Source organism: Canis lupus, chromosome 15, assembly GCF_003254725.2.
Source record: "Canis lupus dingo isolate Sandy chromosome 15, ASM325472v2, whole genome shotgun sequence".
NCBI classification, from domain to species: domain Eukaryota; kingdom Metazoa; phylum Chordata; class Mammalia; order Carnivora; family Canidae; genus Canis; species Canis lupus.
The window spans coordinates 40,042,453-40,066,757 of NC_064257.1; the positions used below are offsets into that span (position 1 = coordinate 40,042,453).

At 39.4% G+C, this 24,305-nt stretch overlaps 1 protein-coding gene across 12 annotated transcripts in view; it reads left to right on the forward strand.

Moving 5' to 3' along the window:
- Positions 1-24,305, forward strand: part of ANO4 (anoctamin 4) — a 404,339-nt gene that overhangs the window by 276,046 nt on the left and 103,988 nt on the right. For all 12 annotated transcript variants that reach the window (XR_007402264.1, XM_035699361.2, XM_035699362.2 and 9 more), the window contains one exon: positions 20,472-20,578. Coding sequence is in view for 11 of the 12 variants with exons in the window: in XM_035699361.2 (XP_035555254.1) it covers positions 20,472-20,578 (107 nt within the window). In the remaining variant the exon portion in view is untranslated. The remainder of the gene's footprint in view (positions 1-20,471; positions 20,579-24,305) is intronic.

Genomic DNA, 24,305 nt, shown 5'->3' on the forward strand with positions numbered 1-24,305 from the left:
AGGATGAATGACTCACATTGTCTGTCCTTAAGGCTTCCTGCTTGAGCTCACACAGGCTCTGGCGTCTGTGAGACCTGGGCCCCAAATCCTAGCCCTGTAACACTCACAAGCTGTTTGATTCTGAACTTCAATTCTTTTATTTGTAAATTGGAATTCATAATACCTATGTAATGTGAAATTAGCACAGTGTATATATGTTTATGGTAAATGTTAAGTAAATTTGTTCATTAATAAACACATGTACACAATATATGAATAGATAATTTTGCTATATGGGTTTTCCACATATGTTGATTTTCTTTGTCCATTGCTAAACATGAATATAAAGCAATTCCAAGATACCACTTTTTTCTCTCGTCCTCTTTCCTACAGCTTTCCTTCTCCTTTTCTTGCCCACAATCTTTTGGTTGTATAAAAAGTAATTACATCTAAGCTTGAGGCAGCTTCTTCCTCCAGAACTGGGAGAAAATTAATTTCTATTGTTTCTATTGTTAATCTCTATGACTTTGTCAGACAGCTATAGCAATCTAGTGCACATATTTATTGTGTTCACTCTTTATGATTGTTTGATCATAAATACTTTTCCCTTAGAATTTTGAACGTGTTGTTCCTTTGATTCCAAAACTCAATATTGCTACTTGGAACTTCAAAAGTGTTCCAATTCTTGATTCTCTCTATTGTAACCTGTTTTCTCCTCTATGGGAGTTTGTATGGTATTCTCTCTGTCCCCAGTGTTCTCAAATAACATGTGTAACATGTCTTGTGGTGGCTCTGTATTCATCTGTTTTATTGAATCATCAGTGGACTCTTTCAACTTAACTACTCTTTTTCAGTTGAGGGAAATTTTCTTTTTTTTTTAAATAATAAATTTATTTTTTATTGGTGTTCAATTTGCCAACATACAGAATAACACCCAGTGCTCATCCCATCAAGTGCCCCCCTCAGTGCCTGTCACCCATTCACCCCCTCCCTCTGCCCTCCTCCCCTTCCACCACTCCTAGTTTGTTTCCCAGAGTTAGGAGTCTTTATGTTCTGTCTCCCTTTCTGATATTTCCTACCCATTTCTTCTCCCTTCCCTTATATTCCCTTTCACTATTATTTATATTCCCCAAATGAATGAGAACATATAACGTTTGTCCTTCTCCGATTGATTTATTTCACTCAGCATAATATCCTCCAGTTCCATCCAAGTCGAAGCAAATGGTGGGTATTTGTCATTTCTAATGGCTGAGTAATATTCCATTGTATACATAAACCACATCTTCTTTATCCACTCATCTTTCGATGGACACCGAGGCTCCTTCCACAGTTTGGCTATTGTGGACATTGCTGCTATAAACATCGGGGTGCAGGTGTCCCGGCGTTTCTTTGCATCTGTATCTTTGGGGTAAATCCCCAGCAGTGCAATTTCTGGGTCGTAGGGCAGGTCTATTTTTAACTCTTTGAGGAACCTCCACACAGTTTTCCAGAGGGGCTGCACCAGTTCACATTCCCACCAACAGTGCAAGAGGGTTCCCTTTTCTCTGCATCCTCTCCAACATTTGTGGTTTCCTGCCTTGTTAATTTTCCCCATTCTCACTGGGGTGAGGTGGTATCTCATTGTGGTTTTGATTTGTATTTCCCTGATGGCAAGTGATGCGGAGCATTTTCTCATGTGCGTGTTGGCCATGTCTATGTCTTCCTCTGTGAGATTTCTCTTCATATCTTTTGCCCATTTCATGATTGGATTGTTTGTTTCTTTGCTGTTGAGTTTAAGAAGTTCTTTATAGATCTTGGAAACTAGTCCTTTATCTGATACGCCATTTGCAAATATCTCGTTTAATGCAATCCCTATCAAAATACCATGGACTTTCTTCAGAGAGTTTGAACAAATTATTTTAAGATTTGTGTGGAATTAGAAAAGACCCCGAATAGCCAGGGGAATTTTAAAAAAGAAAACCATAGGGGGAGGGGCAAGATGGCGGAAGAGTAGGGTCCCCAAATCACCTGTCTCCACCAAATTACCTAGAAAACCTTCAAATTATCCTGAAAATCTATGAATTCGGCCTGAGAATTAAAGAGAGAACACCTGGAATGCTACAGTGAGAAGAGTTCGCGCTTCTATCAAGGTAGGAAGACGGGAAAAAAGAAATAAAGAAACAAAGGCCTCCAAGGGGGAGGGGCCCCGCGAGGAGCCGGGCTGAGGCCGGGGCGAGAGTCCCCAGGACAGGAGAGCCCCGTCCCGGAGAAGCAGGAGCTGCACCGACCTTCCCGGGCGGAAAGGGGCTCGCAGGGAGTTGGAGCAGGACCCAGGAGGGCGGGGATGCCCTCGGGCTCCCTGGGACACTAACAGGGACCTGCGCCCCGGAGAGTGCGCCGAGCTCCCTAAGGGCTGCAGCGCGCACGGCGGGACCCGGAGCAGCTCGGAGGGGCTCGGGGGCGGCTCCGCGGAGGGGGCTGCGGGGCGGGAGCGAATCCAACAGCGCAGGCGCCGGAGCACAGGGCGCCAGGACACAGCCCAGGATCCGGCCTCCCCCTGGACAGGCAGAGGCCAGGAGGGCCCAGGACAGCAAGGACGGTCCTGCCCCGAGCTGAGCAGATCAGCGGCCCCGCCCCAGAGCCTCCAAGCCCTGCAGACGGAGAGCTCTGGAGCTACTGCGGGAGCTGAATGCAGGGCTCCAGAGCTGGCCCCGCCACTGGGGCTGTTCCTCCTGGGGCCTCACGGGGTAAACAACCCCCACTGAGCCCTGCACCAGGCAGGGGGCAGAGCAGCTCCCCCAAATGCTAACACCTGAAAATCAGCACAACAGGCCGCTCCCCCAGAAGACCAGCTAGACGGACAAATTCCAGGGGAAGCCAAGGGACTTCAAGTACACAGAATCAGAAGATACTCACCCGTGGTTCCTTTTTGTTGTTGTTTTGTTTTGTTTTGTTTTGCTTTTTGATTTGTTTCCTTCCCCCACCCCTTTTTTTTCCCTTTCTTTCTTTTTCTTTCTCTTTTTCTTTTTTTTTTCTTTTTTTCTTCCTTTTTTTTTCTCTTTCTCTTTTCTTTCCTTCTTTCTCTCCTCTCTTTTTCTCCTTTTCCGAATACAACTTGCTTTTGGCCACTCTGCACTGAGCAAAATGACTACAAGGAAAACCTCACCTCAAAAGAAACAATCAGAAACAGTCCTCTCTCCCACAGAGTTACAAAATCTGGATTACAATTCAATGTCAGAAAGCCAATTCAAAAGCACTATTATACAGCTACTGGGGGCTCTAGAAAAAAGCATAAAGAACTCAAGAGACTTCATGACTGCAGAATTTAGAGCTATCAGGCAGAAATTAAAAATCAATTGAATGAGATGCAATCCAAACTAGAAGTCCTAACGACGAGGGTTAACGAGGTGGAAGAACGAGTGAGTGACATAGAAGACAAGTTGATAGCAAAGAGGGAAACTGAGGAAAAAAGAGACAAACAATTAAAAGAACATGAGGATAGATTAAGGGAAATAAACGACAGCCTGAGGAAGAAAAACCTACGTTTAATTGGTGTTCCCGAGGGCACCAAAAGGGACAGAGGGCCAGAATATGTATTTGGACAAATCATAGCTGAAAACTTTCCTAATCTGGGAAGGGAAACAGGCATTCAGATCCAGGAAATAGAGAGATCCCCCCCCTAAAATCAATAAAAACCGTTCAACACCTCAACATTTAATAGTTAAGCTTGCAAATTCCAAAGATAAAGAGAAGATCCTTAAAGCAGCAAGAGACAAGAAATCCCTGACTTTTATGGGGAGGAGTATTAGGGTAACAGCAGACCTCTCCACAGAGACCTGGCAGGCCAGAAAGGACAGACAGGATATATTCAGGGTCCTAAATGAGAAGAACATGCAACCAAGAATACTTTATCCAGCAAGGCTCTCATTCAAAATGGAAGGAGAGATAAAGAGCTTCCAAGACAGGCAGCAACTGAAAGAATATGTGACCTCCAAACCAGCTCTGCCAGAAATAAGGGGGACTCTTAAAATTCCCCTTTAAGAAGAAGTTCAGTGGAACAGTCCACAAAAACAAGGACAGAATAGATATCATGATGACACTAAACTCATATCTCTCAATAGTAACTCTGAACGTGAACGGTCTTAAGGACCCCATCAAAAGGCGCAGGGTTTCAGACTGGATAAAAAAGCAGGACCCATCTATTTGCTGTCTACAAGAGACTCATTTTAGACAGAAGGACACCTACAACCTGAAAATAAAAGGTTGGAGAACCATTTACCATTCAAATGGTCCTCAAAAGAAAGCAGGGGTAGCCATCCTTATATCAGATAAACTAAAATTTACCCCGAAGACTGTAGTGAGAGATGAAGAGGGACACTATATCATACTTAAAGGATCTATCCAACAAGAGGACTTAACAATCCTCAATATATATGCCCCGAATGTGGGAGCTGCCAAATATATAAATCAATTATTAACCAAAGTGAAGAAATACTTAGATAATAATATGCTTATACTTGGTGACTTCAATCGAGTAGGTTAGAAGACCTACTCGATAGGTCTTCTAAGCACAACATCTCCAAAGAAACGAGAGCTTTAAATGATGCACTGGACCAGATGGATTTCACAGATATCTACAGAACTTTACAAACAAACTCAACTGAATACACATTCTTCTCAAGTGCACATGGAACTTTCTCCAGAATAGACCACATACTGGGTCACAAATCGGGTCTGAATCGATACCAAAAGATTGGGATCGTCCCCTGCATATTCTCAGACCATAATGCCTTGAAATTAGAACTAAATCACAACAAGAAGTATGGAAGGACCTCAAACACGTGGAGGTTAAGGACCATCCTGCTAAACGATGAAAGGGTCAACCAGGAAATTAAGGAAGAATTAAAAAGATTCATGGAAACTAATGAGAATGTAGTTATATCCGTTCAAAATCTTTGGGATGCAGCAAAAGCAGTCCTAAGGGGGAAATACATCACAATACAAGCATCCATTCAAAAACTGGAAAGAACTCAAATACAAAAGCTAACCTTACATATAAAGGAGCTAGAGAAAGAACAGCAAATAGATCCTACACCCAGGAGAAGAAGAGAGTTAATAAAGATTCGAGCAGAACTCAACGAAATCGAGACCAGAAGAACTTTGGAACAGATCAACAGAACCAGGAGTTGGTTCTTTGAAAGAATTAATAAGATAGATAAACCATTAGCCAGCCTTATTAAAAAGAAGAGAGAGAAGACTCAAATTAATAAAATCATGAATGAGAAAGGAGAGATCACTACCAACACCAAGGAAATACAAACGATTTTAAAAACATATTATGGGGCGCTCGGCCTGGCCGAGCCGGCCGGCCTGGCTCCCCTCCCCGGCCCTGATGGGCAGGCGGGCTGCCCTGAGGAGGCGGGAGGGGAGGGCTGGGCCGGCCGGTGGGTGGGCGACGATGCCGAACTTCTGCGCTGCCCCCAACTGCACGAGGAAGAGCACGCAGTCAGACCTGGCCTTCTTCAGGTTCCCGCGGGATCCGGCCAGATGCCAGAAATGGGTGGAGAATTGTAGGATAGCAGATTTAGAAGATAAAACACCTGATCAACTAAATAAACATTATCGATTATGTGCCAAACACTTTGAGACCTCTATGATCTGTAGAACTAGTCCTTATAGGACAGTTCTTCGTGATAATGCAATACCAACAATATTTGATCTTACCAGTCATTTGAACAATCCACATAGTAGACACAGAAAACGAATAAAAGAATTGAGTGAAGATGAAATCCGGACACTGAAACAGAAAAAAATTGATGAAACTTCTGAACAGGAACCCAAACATAAAGAAATAAACAACAGCAATGCTCAGAACCCCAGTGCAGAAGAAGGGGGTGAAGAACAGGATGAAGACATTTTACCTTTGACTCTCGAAGAGAAAGAAAACAAAGAATACCTAAAATCTTTATTTGAAATTTTGATTCTTATGGGAAAACAAAACATACCTCTGGATGGGCATGAAACTGATGAAATCCCAGAGGGTCTCTTTACTCCTGATAACTTTCAAGCACTGCTGGAGTGCCGGATAAATTCTGGTGAAGAGGTTCTAAGAAAGCGTTTTGAGACAACAGCAGTTAACACATTGTTCTGCTCAAAAACACAACAGAAACAGATGCTAGAAATCTGTGAGAGCTGCATCCGGGAGGAAACCCTCAGGGAAGTGAGAGACTCTCACTTCTTTTCCATCATCACTGATGATGTAGTGGACATAGCAGGGGAAGAACACTTGCCTGTGTTGGTGAGGTTTGTTGATGAATCTCATAACCTGAGAGAGGAATTTTTGGGCTTCTTGCCTTACGAAGCCAATGCGGAAATTTTGGCTGTGAAATTTCACACTACAATAATTGAGAAGTGGGGGTTAAATATGAAATATTGTCGTGGTCAGGCTTACATTGTATCTAGTGGATTTTCTTCCAAAATGAAAATTGTTGCTTCTAGACTTTTAGAGAAATATCCCCAAGCTGTCTACACACTTTGTTCTTCCTGTGCCTTAAACATGTGGTTGGCAAAATCAGTGCCTGTTGTGGGAGTATCTGTTGCATCAGGAACAATCGAGGAAGTTTGTTAGTTCTTCCATCGATCTCCACAACTGCTTTTGGAGCTTGACAATGTAATTTCTGTCCTCTTTCAGAATAATGAGGAAAAGGGTAAAGAACTGAAGGAAATCTGCCATTCTCAGTGGACAGGCAGGCATGATGCTTTTGAAATTTTAGTGGATCTCCTACAAGCACTTGTTCTATGTTTAGATGGTATAAATAGTGATACAAATATTAGATGGAATAACTATATAGCTGGTCGAGCTTTTGTACTCTGTAGTGCAGTAACAGATTTTGATTTCATTGTTACCATTGTTGTTCTTAAGAATGTTCTATCTTTTACAAGAGCCTTTGGGAAAAATCTCCAGGGGCAAACCTCTGATGTCTTCTTTGCAGCCGGTAGCTTGACTGCAGTGCTGCATTCTCTAAATGAAGTGATGGAAAATATTGAAGTTTATCGTGAATTTTGGTTCGAAGAAGCCACAAATTTGGCAACTAAACTAGATATTCAGATGAAACTCCCTGGCAAATTCTGCAGAGCGCAGCAAGGTAACCTGGAATCTCAGCTCACCTCTGAAAGTTACTATAAAGAAACTCTAAGTGTTCCAACAGTGGAACACATTATTCAGGAACTGAAAGATATATTCTCAGAACAGCACTTCAAAGCTCTTAAATGCTTATCTCTTGTACCCTCTGTCATGGAACAGCTCAAATTTAATACATCGGAGGAGCACCATGCTGACATGTACAGAAGTGACCTGCCCAATCCTGACACACTCTCAGCTGAGCTGCATTGCTGGAGAATCAAGTGGAAACACAGAGGGAAAGATATAGAGCTTCCATCCACCATTTATGAAGCCCTACATCTACCAGACATCAAGTTTTATCCTAATTTTTATGCATTGCTCAAAGTCCTATGTATTCTTCCTGTGATGAAGGTTGAGAATGAACGCTATGAAAATGGGCGAAAGTGTCTCAAAGCATACCTGAGGAACACTTTGACAGACCAAAGGTCAAGTAACTTGGCTTTGCTTAACATAAATTTTGATATAAAACGTGATCTGGATTTAATGGTAGACACATATATCAAACTCTATACAACTAATTCAGAGCTTCCTACAGATAACTCAGAAACCATTGAAAATACCTAAGAGACTTTAAAAGTAGGCTTTCTCTTATGTTTGATATTTGGAAAACTCTGTAAGAAATTTGAAACATCTTACAGAAAGAAAATCTATCAGGTGTATGTAGGCCACTTAATCACTGAATATCTTGACTTATTGACCTCTAATTAAGTACATTAGCCATTGATAATCTGCCTATTTAAAATGGCCCCTGATTGAACTCCTGTGCTTTGGAGACATAACTGTTCTTCCAGAAGATAGCATTGAAAGTGCCACATTACACTTCTATGGGATCTCTGCTAATAGCACTTGGGAATTGTTTTAGTTAAGTCATTTTAGACATAACATTTGTTATCACTGGATCCAATTGTCGGGTATTTGAACTATCAGTTCTTAGGAAAAAATAAATTTTGAAGAGGTGTCGGAAGAAGGAGTACATTTTGTAAAATGTTGCAATGAAGCTCACGAGTGACCTTTGAATAGTAGGGGTTTTAGTATGTTACAAATCTATAATGGAGTTAAGGGAGTTACCAGACAGAGAGAAAAGTGAGCTTGCCAAGCAAAGATTTCTGTGTAGATTTTGTCTTTTCAAATGAACTTGAAGGAACAAGTTATAGGTAAAGTTTGAATGAGAGAACCTGCCATTGTTCCACATTGGGTTGTTACTGTTTACATTCCTTTGTTGAGCCTACATCCTCATGAGCTGTTTAGCAAGTATATGTTGAACATCTATGTCTTCGTAAGCTTTTTAGCAGGTGTATGTTGAACACCTCTGTTCATGGTCAAGACAGGATCAGAGGCCATGGATACTGACAACTGATTTGTCTGTTTTCCTCTGTCTTTTTCCATGACTATATCTACTGCCTCGTCTTGATTTATAAGCAAAACCTGGAAAACCTACAAAAATAAATCTTTCGTGGTTATCTAGGAATAATACAGAAAATATTGCTGTTATTTTTGGTGAAGAAAATCAATTTTGTATAGTTTATTTCAACCTAAATAAAATGTGAATTTTGTTTAAAAAATAAAAAATAAAAACATATTGTGAACAGCTATACGCCAATAAATTAGGCAATCTAGAAGAAATGGACGCATGCCTGGAAAGCCACAAACTACCAAAACTGGAACAGGAAGAAATACAAAACCTTAACAGGCCAATAACCAGGGAGGAAATTGAAGCAGTCATCAAAAACCTCCCAAGACACAAGAGTCCAGGGCCAGATGGCTTCCCAGGGGAATTCTATCAAACGTTTAAAGAAGAAACCATACCTATTCTCCTAAATCTGTTTGGAAAGATAGAAAGAGATGGAGTACTTCCAAATTCGTTCTATGAGGCCAGCATCACCTTAATTCCAAAACCAGACAAAGACCCCACCAAAAAGGAGAATTACAGACCGATATCCCTGATGAACATGGATGCAAAAATTCTCAACAAGATACTGGCCAAAAGGATCCAATAGTACATTAAGAAAATTATTCACCATGACCAAGTAGGATTTATCCCCGGGACACAAGGCTGGTTCAACACCCGTAAAACAATCAATGTGATTCATCATATCAGCAAGAGAAAAACCAAGAACCATATGATCCTCTCATTAGATGCAGAGAAAGCATTTGACAAAATACAACATCCATTTCTGATCAAAACTCTTCAGAGTGTAGGGATAGAGGGAACATTCCTCAACATCTTAAAAGCCATCTATGAAAAGCCCACAGCAAATATCATTCTCAATGGGGGGGCACTGGGAGCCTTTCCCCTAAGATCAGGAACAAGACAGGGATGTCCACTCTCACCACTGCTGTTCAACATAGTACTGGAAGTCCTAGCCTCAGCAATCAGACAACAAAAAGACATTAAAGGCATTCAAATTGGCAAAGAAGAAGTCAAACTCTCCCTCTTCGCCGATGACATGATATTCTACATAGAAAACCCAAAAGTCTCCACCCCAAGATTGCTAGAACTCATACAGCAATTCGGTAGCGTGGCAGGATACAAAATCAATGCCCAGAAATCAGTGGCATTTCTATACACTAACAATGAGACTGAAGAAAGAGAAATTAAGGAGTCAATCCCATTTACAATTGCACCCAAAAGCAGAAGATACCTAGGAATAAACCTAACCAAAGAGGTAAAGGATCTATACCCTAAAAACTATAGAACACTTCTGAAAGAAATTGAGGAAGACACAAAGAAATGGAAAAATATTCCATGCTCATGGATTGGCAGAATTAATATTGTGAAAATGTCAATGTTATCCAGGGCAATATACACGTTTAATGCAATCCCTATCAAAATACCATGGACTTTCTTCAGAGAGTTAGAACAAATTATTTTAAGATTTGTGTGGAATCAGAAAAGACCCCAAATAGCCAGGGGAATTTTAAAAAAGAAAACCATAGCTGGGGGCATCAGAATGCCAGATTTCAGGTTGTACTACAAAGCTGTGGTCATCAAGACAGTGTGGTACTGGCACAAAAACAGACACATCGATCAATGGAACAGAATAGAGAATCCAGAAGTGGACCCTCAACTTTATGGTCAACTAATATTTGATAAAGGAGGAAAGATTATCCACTGGAAGAAAGACAGTCTCTTCAATAAATGGTGCTGGGAAAATTAGACATCCACATGCAGAAGAATGAAACTAGACCACTCCCTTGCACCATACACAAAGATAAATTCAAAATGGATGAAAGATCTAAATGTGAGACAAGATTCCATCAAGATCCTAGAGGAGAACACAGGCAACACCCTTTTTGAACTCGGCCACAGTAACTTCTTGCAAGATCCATCCACGAAGGCAAAAGAAACAAAAGCAAAAATGAACTATTGGGACTTCATCAAGATAAGAAGCTTTTGCACAGCAAAGGATACAGTCAACAAAACTAAAAGACAACCTACAGAATGGGAAAAGATATTTGCAAATGACCTATCAGATAAAGGGCTAGTATCCAAGATCTATAAAGAACTTATTAAACTCAACACCAAAGAAACAAACAATCCAATCATGAAATGGGCAAAAGACATGAACAGAAATCTCACAGAGGAAGACATAGACATGGCCAACACGCACATGAGAAAATGCTCTGCATCACTTGCCATCAGGGAAATACAAATCAAAACCACAATGAGATACCACCTCACACCAGTAAGAATGGGGAAAATTAACAAGGCAGGAAACCACAAATGTTGGAGAGGATGCAGAGAAAAGGGAACCCTCTTACACTGTTGGTGGGAATGTGAACTGATGCAGCCACTCTGGAAAACTGTGTGGAGGTTCCTCAAAGAGTTAAAAATAGACCTGCCCTATGACCCAGCAATTGCACTGTTGGGGATTTACCCCAAAGATACAGATGCAATGAAACGCCGGGACACCTGCACCCCGATGTTTCTAGCAGCAATGTCCACAATAGCCAAACTGTGGAAGGAGTCTCGGTGTCCATCGAAAGATGAATGGATAAAGAAGATGTGTTTTATGTATACAATGGAATATTACTCAGCTATTAGAAATGACAAATACCCACTATTTGCTTCAACGTGGATGGAACTGGAGGGTATTATGCTGAGTGAAGTAAGTCAGTCGGAGAAGGACAAACATTATATGTTCTCATTCATGTGGGGAATATAAATAACAGTGAAAGGGAATATAAGGGAAGGGAGAAGAAATGTGTGGGAAATATCAGAAAGGGAGACAGAACGTAAAGACTGCTAACTCTGGGAAACGAACTAGGGGTGGTAGAAGGGGAGGAGGGTGGGGTCGTGGGAGTGAATGGGTGACGGGCACTGGGTGTTATTCTGTATGTTAGTAAATTGAACACCAATAAAAAAATAAATTTAAAATAAAGAAAGAAAACCATAGCTGGGGGCATCACAATGCCAGATTTCAGGTTGTACTACAAAGCTGTGGTCATCAAGACTGTGTGGTACTGGCACAAAAACAGACACATCGATCAATGGAACAGAATAGAGAATCCAGAAGTGGACCCTCAACTTTATGGTCAACTAATATTTGATAAAGGAGGAAAGATTATCCACTGGAAGAAAGACAGTCTCTTCAATAAATGGTGCTGGGAAAATTGGACATCCACATGCAGAAGAATGAAACTAGACCACTCCCTTGCACCATACACAAAGATAAACTCAAAATGGATGAAAGATCTAAATGTGAGACAAGATTCCATCAAAATCCTAGAGGAGAACACAGGCAACACCCTTTTTGAACTCGGCCACAGTAACTTCTTGCAAGATCCATCCACGAAGGCAAAAGAAACAAAAGCAAAAATGAACTATTGGGACTTCATCAAGATAAGAAGCTTTTGCACAGCAAAGGATACAGTCAACAAAACTAAAAGACAACCTACAGAATGGGAGAAGATATTTGCAAATGAGGGAAATTTTCTTGAATAATTTTTGAATTTTGCATATCATTTATCCCTTTTTCTTTCTTTATATGTAGAATTCCTTTTTTAAAAAGATTTTATTTATTTGTTCATGAGAGACACACAGAGAGAGGCAGAGACACAGGCAGAGAGAGAAGCAGGCTCTCTACGGGGAGCCCAACGTGGGACTCCATCCCAGGACCCCGGGGTCACGACCTGAGCCTAAGGCAGCCGCTCAACCACTGAGCCACCCAGGCATCCCTCTTTATAGGATTCCTAACTGATCCTCTCATGTCTGTCTTTTCTCTCCTTTTATTTAATCTGTAAATTTTTGCTCTAGGAGATTTTTCTGAACTTATTTTCTAGAAGATTTCAACTTATTTTCAAATGCTTCTATTATGTTTTTAAATTTTGCTGTCACTTTGTTTTAATTTACAAAGACTATTTTGAATTTCATGTTATTCTGGCTTTTTAAAATCCTATTTTGACCTGTTTTTACAATAACAGTATCTTAACTTTCTGAGAATAATGATATTTTTTAATGTTTCACCACTTCACAGAGCCTAATATCCTTAACATGTTTCTTTCTGTTTTGCTTTTGCTCTGTCTATTATTCTCTATCTTTGTTAGTGAATTCTTCAGATACTCAGTAATCTTTGGCTCTCTGTCCATGTTAAATAATAGGAAATGTAAAACTTGAGCACAATTTCAGAGTAGTGGGTGGGACGCATCAACTGGTAATTTTGTTGTAGGGAAATGGCTGGTGGGTTTCATTTTGGAGTCCCCATTCCCTTTCTCTTCTGATCTTTCCTCTTTAGCTGGTCAGATTCCTCAGAGAAGTCTCTGCCAGTGTCCTGCTTGGAAAGTCAAAACCTGGCTGCCAGTGTTCTGAAGCCTAAGCAGATGAAGACCGTTGGGAATCTTGGCTTCTAGGATGCAAACATTCACATAGTGAAAACCAGTTTTCATTACCAGTTTCCCTACCCCTAACCATGTCTGATGTCTTACAGTTCAGGGGCTGTATTATTACCCCATACAAAAACAAAAACAAAAAATTCTCACAAAAAAAAAAAAAAAAACCAACTTTCTGGGCTTCTGTTAAATTTCAGGGAAAATCTCAGGATCTAACATCTTCCTAAAGAGCTTTCAATCTCAGTATTTATTTTGACATCCCTTTCACCCTGCTTCCAGAGGCCACTGGTGCCCCAGTTCTAAAATTTTATGAGATTTTGTAGTATAAATATGACTGCTCTTGGTATTTTCCAGACCTGGTTTGGGAATCTGCTAAGTCTGTTACTACCTGAGAGTCTGCTTCTCACATTCCAACATTTTATTGCTGTTGCTTTCTGCTTTGTTCCTTGAGGGTTTATGCCTATATGTAAACATACACATATTACTATTATTTTCATGGGTTTTTGAGAGAAAGCCAAATTAAATGCAAGTATTTAATTTCCCATCTTTACCTGGAAGTCTCAAGAGCAAGTATTTCTTAATTTATATTTAATGTTCAAATAGAAAAGATAATGTCATGAAGTACAATTAGAAATGACCAATGGAATAAGAAAAATGTCTCCTCACATTGCTTTAAATTTCAGCAGCTTATCACCTTAATCCTAGGGAGAGGCTTTAAAATCTTTACCAAAGGGTCAGAACTCTGAATATTATGTATATTATGTATTTGGCCTGATAGTTATCTCATCGTTTTACTCATAACAATTATACTTAAGAAGTTAGTTATTGCACCACAGTGCCTAAGGCCCAAAAAAACTCTCAAAATAGGTTTGTCACATAAAAAATTAATTGGTTGCTTTGTTCCTACTTAGATTTTTCATTAATTTGAGGACATAATTTAAGTGACGGTTAACTGTATCACCTTTGCTTCTCCTTGTTAAAAAATAAATCTCTATTTAAAAGTTTAATTGAGAAAGCTTTCTGAAATATTTTTCAAAGCATTTGCTTTCACTTTTCCTTTTGTATTATGAAAGAATACAACTTTAGCCATCAGAAAAGACTGGCATATTGGTCACCTATACTCCATAACAATCTATCAGAAAATTTAGTAACTTAAAACACATTTTATTTGCTCATGATTCTTTTATGTCAGCAGTTGTGCTGGGTTAACCCAGCAGTTGTGCTGGCCAGTTTTTCCACTGGTTCATGTGGAGTCAATATGTTGTTGCAATCATTCTAGAGGGAAAGATAGGCAGACAATGAAAATGTAGATGCATCTTCTCCCACCCCTCAAAAATTCAGAGAGTAAAACATAAGAAAAAAAAGCAAGGTAATGGAAGAGAGAAAGACAGACAGACTTGTGAGACAGGAGAGTAACTATCCTAGCTAAGGTATTAAAGAGATGACATTTAAATTGAGACCTAAATGTTGGAAAGAAACAAGTTATGCAAAAATCTGGGAGTTGCATGAACAGAAGCCCTGGACAGTGGCAAGCTGGGTTTTTTCCAAGGGCAGAAGAAAAGGCAGTGTTGCTGGTTTATAATGAGCAAGATGAAGAGAAGAGATAAGCACCATTGGTGTAGGCAGGCCTAGACCATGTAGCAGGAGCATATAGACCATGGAAAGGAGTTTAGGCTTGATTCCAAATCTATAGGAGGTTGATAAAGAGTTTTAAATAGAAGAGGAGGTGATATTTTGTTTTAAAAGATCCTTGTTAGGTAGAGAATGAACTGATGGTAGAAAGTGAAATTGGAATAGTTAGGAAATTATTATAGTGCTCTTGGAAACAACCTCAAAGCAAAGAGGGTGATAAAGGATCAGATTCAGGATAACATTTGGGAAAAGGAACTCAAAGAATTTGATTGGATATTGGACATGAGAGAAAGAGAGGATAAAGGATGCATCTCAAGTTTGTGACTTGAGAAATTGAATGTGCCACAGTGCCATTTTTTTAAGTTGGGAAAGGTGAGGGAGAAGGCAGATTTTTACCTTACAAGGGTATATAGATCAAGAGTTCTGTTTGGGACATGTTGGGTTCGAGTTGTCTCTTAGACTCGTGTGGAGTCCAGTCACCTACCACATAGGTTTGATGATCTATCTCACTACTTTATAGCTTCACTTTGTGATTAACCCCATTGTTGGGCAACTAAGACTGTATGACCCTCATTTTCCTGACAAGTAACTGTATCCCAGAGAAACTCATTGACTTCCCCAAAGCCATACAACTAAAATGAAGAGGAAGACTTGAACCCAAGACCTATACACAGTCCTATAGGGCATTGTCACCCCTTGCTCACTGTCCTGCTCCAGTTTTTGTAGCCAAAAGGGAAATGCAGGATAAGGATCCCATTACTGAGGCTTTGACCACATGTTCAAACTGGCTCCATATTTGAGGCAATTGCCTATCTACTAGCTGCATGTGGCTATTTATATTTTAATTTTAATCAGTTTAAATTAAGTAAAAGTAAAAACTTACTTTCTCATTTGTGCTATCCACAGTTTCAATGTTCAGTAGCGACATGTGACTAGTGGCTACCATATTGGACAGCATAGATAAAGAACATTTTCATTATCTCAGAAATTCCTATTCAACAGCACTAGACTCTAGATAATTCATATAAATTAATTGTGAAGAAAGTGTGGTCAAATAATAGCTGTTAATTAATAGCTGTTGCCTGAGAGGAAAATTTTTTTAAAAATCAGTTGATAACACATTTGATGATAAGCTGATTTTATACCCAGCTCTAATGAATACCTTTCCCCAATTCACACCCTTGAATGTTTGTGTTTCTCATTTTATCCAATAAGAATAGAGGCTCCTCTGAGGAGAGAAACTAGGTTCTTTCCACCTTTGCATTACCCTCACTCAAAATACATACATGCATGATACCCACATCCCTTTCTACCCCCTAACCACTTTTACACTCTCAGTGAACAGTTCTTTGCACAGAACAAGCAGAATTTTACAGGATGTTTGCAACCAGCATATCACAGTACTTTCCAACCCTCCTGTGGACAGTTGGCTGTAGGAGAACATAGAACAGAGTGCAAATAAACACAGCTTCAGGGAGTCTGTAGCTAAAACATAATTTCATGGCATATTCTCTTCCAGTTTTTGCCCTTCCTAGCAAGGGGGAGATTGGGAGATTCAAGTAAAACCTGAGGGTGGCTCACCTCCAGAGAAAGCAGGAGTAGAAATCCTCAAGGGGAGTCAATAGGAACTTTAGGCTCAGGTTTGCCTATTACTTGGTGACAGGTCAGCAGGGCATTCCTCATGGGGCAAGATGAAAGCATCCAGAAAGTCCTATTCACACACACATGCATACAGGCAGGCATGTGCTCTCAGCAGTTCCTTTTACAAATGAGTAGGAAAATTTGGAACCAACAGATGGGTTTTGAATACTTTCTCAGTTGTGTGACTTCAGGCATATTGCATAACTGTTCCAAAGGGTAGTATAAGGAGATATATGTGCAGAGTCTTGATCACATAATTATTCCCCTGCCAATTCAGTTTATTCTACTCCTTATCCTTCAAGGTGAAGTAGAGAACAAACCTAGAACAGAAATTGCATTTTCCCTTTAAAAATTTCTTTTAAGAAATATTTCATATTTTTATAGGTAGTATTTGCATATGATAAAAATTTCTTAAATGTGTCAATGAAGTTTCCTTCCTTTCCAGCCATCCAGTTTTCCCCAGAGGCAGCTAGTATTTCTGGATGTCTATGTGTCCTTATCATAGTATGTGCATGTACAAGCAAATAAATATGTCATTACATTTATATCTACTTCCTTATATGTGTATGTTTGGCTCTTTGATTGATACAAATAGCTGAGGGATTTTCTTGAACCTTGTTTTCTCCTGTAGTATCTTGAAGATTTTTTTTATATCTATATTGAACACCCTCTGTCTCTTTACAGATGCAGAGTATTTCATTGTTAAGTTGTATAATAATTTGTTTATCTTAACCCTCACTGATGAATTATTTAAGTCGTTTTTTAGAATCTTGCTATTATAACCCATGCCATAATGAGTGTTTTGATTATCTGTCACTTTGTACATGGGTAAGCATACTTATAGAATACATTTCTAAAAGATGTGTGTGTGCATGTGGGTATGTGAGTGATTTCATTTGAAGAAGGTCATTTTGGCTAAGTGGCTAAGGAAAGCTTGAGAGCAATGATTTCAAGAATCATCACTGTGCCTTCTCTTAGCCCTTCAATGTGAAAGAGTGACAGAGAAAATGAGATTGTTTCACACTCTGTAAGAAAATCCTTTGGTAACATGCAGAAAATGGTTCAGGTGATAGCTGGAAAGATGAAATGGGTAGAAATCTTTCCAGGAAGCAGTAGATGCCAAGATAAAAGGAAATGATATTTAGTCATTATATTATAACATTATAACATAGTCCCCAATGTTAGCAGGTATTCTCCAGGTCAGTCCATGTGAGCCAATTGTAAGGGCTTGTCATGGGCCACACCCTGTACTAGTGCTGGGAATTCAGACATGAGCATGGCTAGTCCCTGCCCTCAACAAGCTCATCCAGAGAAGTCAGGTGTGTTAGGCAGACAGTTTCTATACGAAGCAACAGCAACGAGATGACAGCTAACTCCAAGACCTTATTAAATGCCAGACAGTGGGGCTCTGCAAGACTTCTCATCTGAGTCTGCAAAAAGCTAGGTAATTACAGTGTTATCTCCATTTCACAGATAAGGAAACCAATATCCAGGGAACTTGAAAGACAGTTACAATACCACATAGTAAGTGACAAAATTAGGGTTTAGTCTGTGGACTGTCTCACTTCAAAGTCTTAAGTAGAAGTAGGGGCAGTGTTAGAACTTAAAGGTCATCTTCCTTATGCATTAAATGGTTTTCTCCTTCCCTCTCATATTGTAGCCCACCTCACTTTTCGGTCAAGGAACACCCTTAGAGGGAGATGTGCCCTGAAATGAGGCTCAAAGAATGAGTGGAAGCAAGGAAAGAATTCTAGGTAGAGCAACTCTTGGGCTGATCACAAGGCAAGTCAGCCTCCAGGAATCAGGAAGTTTCTAACACAGAGAGACAGATGAATGGGTAAGAGGGCAACCTCTGGAGCCAGACGGCCTGAGTTGAAATCCCGGCTCTCCCCCTTAGTTGAGTGACTTTGGGTGCATCACTCACTGTCTCTGATTCTTCACCTGTAAGATGAAGCTATAAAATACTGTGTCCTGGGTGATTGTAAGAATTGAATGAGTTAATATATCTAGGATGCTTAGAATAGTGCCTGGCACGTGCCCTATATATTTGTTCCCACTATAGAACCTCCAGGCTCCAGGTACAACCTAGATGTAAGGAAGAGGAAAACAAAATTTTGAAGCTCATCTGCAGTGCTTATTATAGAGAACTATTACATGAGCTCACAAAATGTAATGTGGTGCTATAAAAGGAGAAGAAAGCAGAAAACCATTTAATGGAGGAAGGACATGGGCTTTTAGGCCAGAATTGTCCTGTCAAGCATGGTCATGCTTATCAGTTTTCAGTTATCATCTGGTATTGTGAGTCAAAAAATGGGCTTTTTTATTTGTCTATTTCTTTATGGCATCTTTATTTGGTATTAAAATGGAATGTTCTGTCTTAAATACGGTGAAAACGCAGTGGAAGATAAAATAAAAGGAGCTGCATTAAATGTAACTTTCAGTTTTCCTCTCTTCCTCTTTGATGCATTAAAATGTTTTCAGAAAACCCTAAAGAAAATACCAGCTAAGCTCTGCAGCTTCCTCATTCACCCACATAGCATTTATTTCTTATCCACCAAGTCAAATTACTTTTTGAAAACAGTATTTTATAACAGATTCCTAGGGAAGTAAAAGTGAGAGGAAAATACTTCTCCGGGGAATCAGCTTATGTGATTTGCATTTTATTTTCATATTCTCTGGTCTTTATTCCTTTTGTATGTTATCCCAAACTCACATTCCCAGCTGTTCCCAAACTAGACCCCATGCCTGGACTATCTTCTCTAGGCCAGTTTTCTCTCTTCTTCCTGATATTTGAACTACTCTTGGGAATCCATCTTCTTGAAAAAAACATTTAATAGCAGTTTCCCCAATGTGCATACCAATGGCCCTTACTTACTACTATCCAAAAACCTGTACCTGTATTTGAACCAGCCACTCACTAGACACTGGTTCTACAGAAATTAGTATGATTCAGCCTTTTGTCCTGAGTGAGTTCACAGCCCTGTGTGGGATACAGAGATGCAAAGGGAGGTTGATTCTGTCCATCTCTGCCATACAATCATGTTCATTTCCTTTATGGTTTGTCTTTCCCACTAGACTGTGAGCCTCTCAAGAACAGAGATTTTACCTGTTTTGTTTACTATTGTGTAATCAGTACTCTAGACAGAGCCCTCAGTAAACAATTGCTGAAGGAATGAGTGAATGAACAAATGAAAAAACAAATGATAATACTGAATAATTGATAAATTGATGTGCTTACAAGATAAGAAGTAGCACAGAGGAGGGACTGAACTCTTTGCAGAGAAGGAGTGGCATTGGAGGAGTGAAGAGACCTGCTGGAGGAGGTGACTTCTGAGCTGGGTTTTGAAGGCCGTTGCTGCCAACATACCATACCTTCTATGGTGTCCAACTCATAGGAGGTACCAAAAGTTTGCTGAGTTAATTTATGAAGCAATTATATTTACAGTTATGTCTAGTATTGTACCATTTAACACATTGCTAGGAAGGGGAGACATGGCCATTTCATGCTGGATTATATGGTCCTGGAAGCTCTGTCACCAGGAAAACCTCTCAGGAGGGTAGGAGTATCCAGTGGAAAACCAGGGTCTTGGTGTGTGTGTGTGTGTGTGTGTGTGTGTGTGTGTGTGTGTGTATGAGCCCTATGAGAAACTTCAGTGGCTGGGTCAGCCGCTGGCTGAGAAAGAAAGCGATTTTAAGTATATGCTTTGGAAGAGGTGTCCCATCTAGCAAGAAACATGGGGAAGGAACAGAGGTCCTGAGTCAGACCAGAGCTCATTACCTAACTCCTATATTCACCATCCAAACCAGTTTCAGATCTTAAATTTTCTGAAAACCAGGTGGTTGTGACATGGAAGGGGGTGGGTGGGAGACAGGAGGGGATAAAAACAAAACAAATTTTTAGTGAATTTATCTAATGATCTTCCTGAGGAAAAAAGCAAGATATGAGGCCTAAACTTGCTACTAGTTTATTTTAAGGTTTCTTAATTGCGTTTAGCTCCAGCTCCTTCCTGGCATAATTATGTTAATGCTCAGGAGACTGAAACCAAAACTCCTGAGAGGTGTGAGCCTCCTGTCCCTGGTGTGATCTCTGGGCTCTCTCGTGCTGTTCCAGACTATCCTCTCTATGACTGACTGAAGACACCTCTATGAGTAACACCAAATTATGTCAAAGATTAGATTCATCACCTCCCATTAACCTTCAGCTTGTGTTTTCAATATGTGTGTGCAGCTTCATCATACACAACAAAGACACTTTCTTCAACAATGCCACAAGAAGTAGAATCGTACATCATATTTTACAAAGAATAAAGTATGAAGAAGGAAAAAACAAAATTGGTAAGTGGTAAATTCATATAACAATTCTAGAACTGCTCATCATTTATAAAATCTCTAACTCCCTAGATGGATAACTCACAAGTGTAAAAATCTTATTACATCCTTAGATCTCTTTAAAACAGCATGTTACCTCATTTACCTAAGATCATGGAGAAATTCTTTCAGTTTAACAAATCTTTTATGGAGTGCTTATTATGTGCCAGGCACTGGACTAGATATTGGGCCTGGTTCTCTCCTAGAGTGTATGTTTAAGAAGTTAAAAGCTGACAATAAACAAATAAGTAAATACAGTGAGTAACATGAAAAAATGGAAATAGTGAGTTCAAGATGAGATGGAGTGGTCAGGGGAAGCTTCACTGAGAAGCTGGGGTTTGACCTGAGACCTGATGACAAGAAGGGGCTGGTGTGGGAAGACGGCAGGGTGGGGGGAGTTATTTTAGGCAAGTGCACAGATGAACTGTCACACATAAGGACATTCTCCAAATAATCACCTTCCCCATTAAACAGCTTCCATAATTCATATATATGTATTTTATTTTTTAATTTTTATTTAAATTTATTTTTAAATTCTAGTATAAATAACATAGTGTTGTTAGTTTAAGGTGTATAATATAGGGATTCAACCATTCTATTCACAGTGCTCATCATGATAAGTGTACCATAATCCTCTTCACCTATTTCACTGACTCACCCCTTCCCACCTTTGGTAACTACCAGTTTGTTCTCTTTTAACTAGTTAAGAGTTTGTCTTTTGGGTTGTCTCCTTTTTCCTTTATTTTGTTTCTTATATCCTACATGGGAGTGAAATCATATACTATTTGTCTTCCTCTGACTGACTTCACTTACTATTACATCTTCTAGATCCATCCATGTTGTTGCAAATGGCAAGATTTCATTCTTTTTTACAGCTGAATAATATTCCATTATGTGTGTGGGGGAGGGGTGGTGTATGTATATTTATCACATCTTTATCCATTCATGTATTGATGGACACTCATAATTTATATTTGGGGCATTTTTGTGAGAACCTTTCCATATTACCAAATTGTCTCCATTATTAAACAGATTAACATATATTAGCAGGATTCAGGTGGCTTTGTCCTTAACTCTGTCCAAACAAGATTTTTATCAATAGTATGAATAATGAGCTATCTCTCTCAGGGTCTAGTCAGGAGACAAAAATCACACATAATTTTTACAGGGAAAGTTTAATATAAAAACTATGAGCGAGTCAGAGTCATCAGGGATTGGTTAATGAAGGGTAAGGAGAACTGTAGGGAATAAAGAAATAGCAGGTGTTAGGGGCAGCTACCACTCCTAGGAAGATGCCCTCCACAAAGCTGAGATCCAGACTCTGTTGGAAGTGGTATAGCTGTGGTTCACAGCAAGGCAGGTAGCAAAGCAGTTTTCTGGGGGAACAAGGGGAAAACTGCCTAGAGGGGTTCCAGGGAAGCCATTCACTGGGAGGTGTTTCACAACAGCCCTGCTTTTCAAGGAGATACCTGCCCTTGGGGAGGTGCTATGTGCTACCGGCCACCATGCCCTGCAGGAAGTTGGTACCATAGAAGCCATGTGTTGCAGAAGCCTGCTGAGGAGAGCACGGGTACCAGGAAGACAAGCTTCTTCCTCCAGGGTATTTTCATTGCCTTCTGCTGACAAAGTTTATCATTGTACAACCTGGTAAAGGAGAAGTATTTGCAAGGTCTAGCTCCATTATTGCAAGGTAGGCAATGAAAGTGTTCTTGGAACTAAGGAGCAAATATATTGATAACTGGTACATGGCCTACACAGCCTGACCATCAAACTTTCAGGTGCGATGGACTCTGGAAGGATGCATTAAATATGTTTGTCATTGGAGTCAGGAGCATAAAAGATCTCAGTGATCTGGAAATCTCAGCCAAATCCAACAAGATGACATTTAATAGTTTGTAAATGTAAAGTCCTACACTCGAATTCAGCAAAACAACGACTCCGGTACAGTGTGGGAGAAATGTTGCTCAACAACATCATGAGAGAACAGACTTGAGAGGTTTAGTTGAATGCAAGCTCAGTGTGAGTCACTAGTATGCTGAAGCTGCCAAAAACTACTCTGATCCCAAGCTGCATAAATTAAAATATAATAGAAAATTATAGCAATCTAGTCCAAATCTGGATACATCTGAAATAATATGTTCAGTGAGAGTCTTTCCAGGTGGGTATGGTAAAATCAAACCTGATTTAGATCTTTCTTAACATTAGCGGGGTTGTGGACTGGTACATCTTTGTGTTCTCTGCAACAGTCACCCATCCTTGAGACACGTCCTCTCCATGAAGTCCTCCATGACCATTGGAAGGTCATTGAAGGAATTCTTCTCTCTTCCTGTGAATTCCTATGGCAATTAACTTGGAGTGTTTATTTGATAATTAATCATGTACAAGTCATATTATCTTGAATTCTTTATTTTCAGTGATGTTATGAAAATTCTACCACCTAAAGAGAACCACTGTTAACGTTTTGGTGGATTAAATAATTTAAATATTTCATTAATTACTTTTTTCATATTTAGCCCCTATTTGCCCATGTAATTTTAACAAACTTAGGGTATACTACACTAACTTTTATCATACCTATTCAATTAACATTGTATCATGAAAATTCTAAGAAATGAGTGGAAATGAAATTATTATAGCAGTAGCTATTCTGAATTATTTTATAAAATGCAAACAGTACCTTCACTAACATTAATGTTATAATTTGCATCACACCTCACAATTTATTAGAATACACTAGTGTGTTGAGAATCTATCCCTAAAAATTGGTAGTTGGACAAAAAGCTCCTTAATTATAATTAAGTTGCCCTGTTGGTGTTTGTATCATCATTGCCTAGTGCAGTTCTGGCATAGAGTAGGAGTGTTTGTTGAACTGAATTGAAAATCTTTTAAACATGATTAATGTCTAACCATCAGCATTCTTAGAGTCAAAATTGTGTACAACATGGCCATTCAGCAATTATTGTGCTTAACTTTGCATCTCAAAATGTGAGCTATTTTTACAAGTAGTCAGGATGGAGCCAAAAGGACAGAGACAGCGATTTGAGGTAAATATTCTGAAGTAATGCAGGAAGTGTTGTATTGTTACTAGTAAGCAATGACCTTTATAAAAGTTTCTCTCATTTGATGAAAGAGAATTCTATTTAAGAATCCCAGTGTCTTTTATTTTTTATTTAAATTCCAGTTAGTTAACACAGTATTATATTAATTTTAGGTGTACAATATAGTGATTCAACATTTAATGCAACACCCGGTGCTCATCACAAGTGCACTGCTTAACCCCCATCACCAATTTAAGCCATTCTCCCACTCATCTCCCCTGGTAGCCATCAGTTTCTTCTCTACAATTAGGATTCTATTTCTTGGTTTCCCACCTTCCCTCTTTTTTTTTTTTTTTTTTTTTACCTTTGCCCATTTATTTTGTTTCTTAAATTCTGTATATGAGTGAAAGTGGCATCTTCCATGAGCCAACATTGATTAGAGATAACACAAAACTACTGATTTGTAAACGTGTTTCCTAAAGACATTTTCCTGGAGTGTAAACTACTATTATGCAAGTTTTCCAGATTCACTCTGAATTTATTACAACTGTGAAAATCAAACCTGTTGAAATCCACTTTCAAAATAGAGCAATTAATAGATCAACAGATATTTATTTAACAGTGTGAGTACATAAAGTAAATTTTGGAATTGAGTT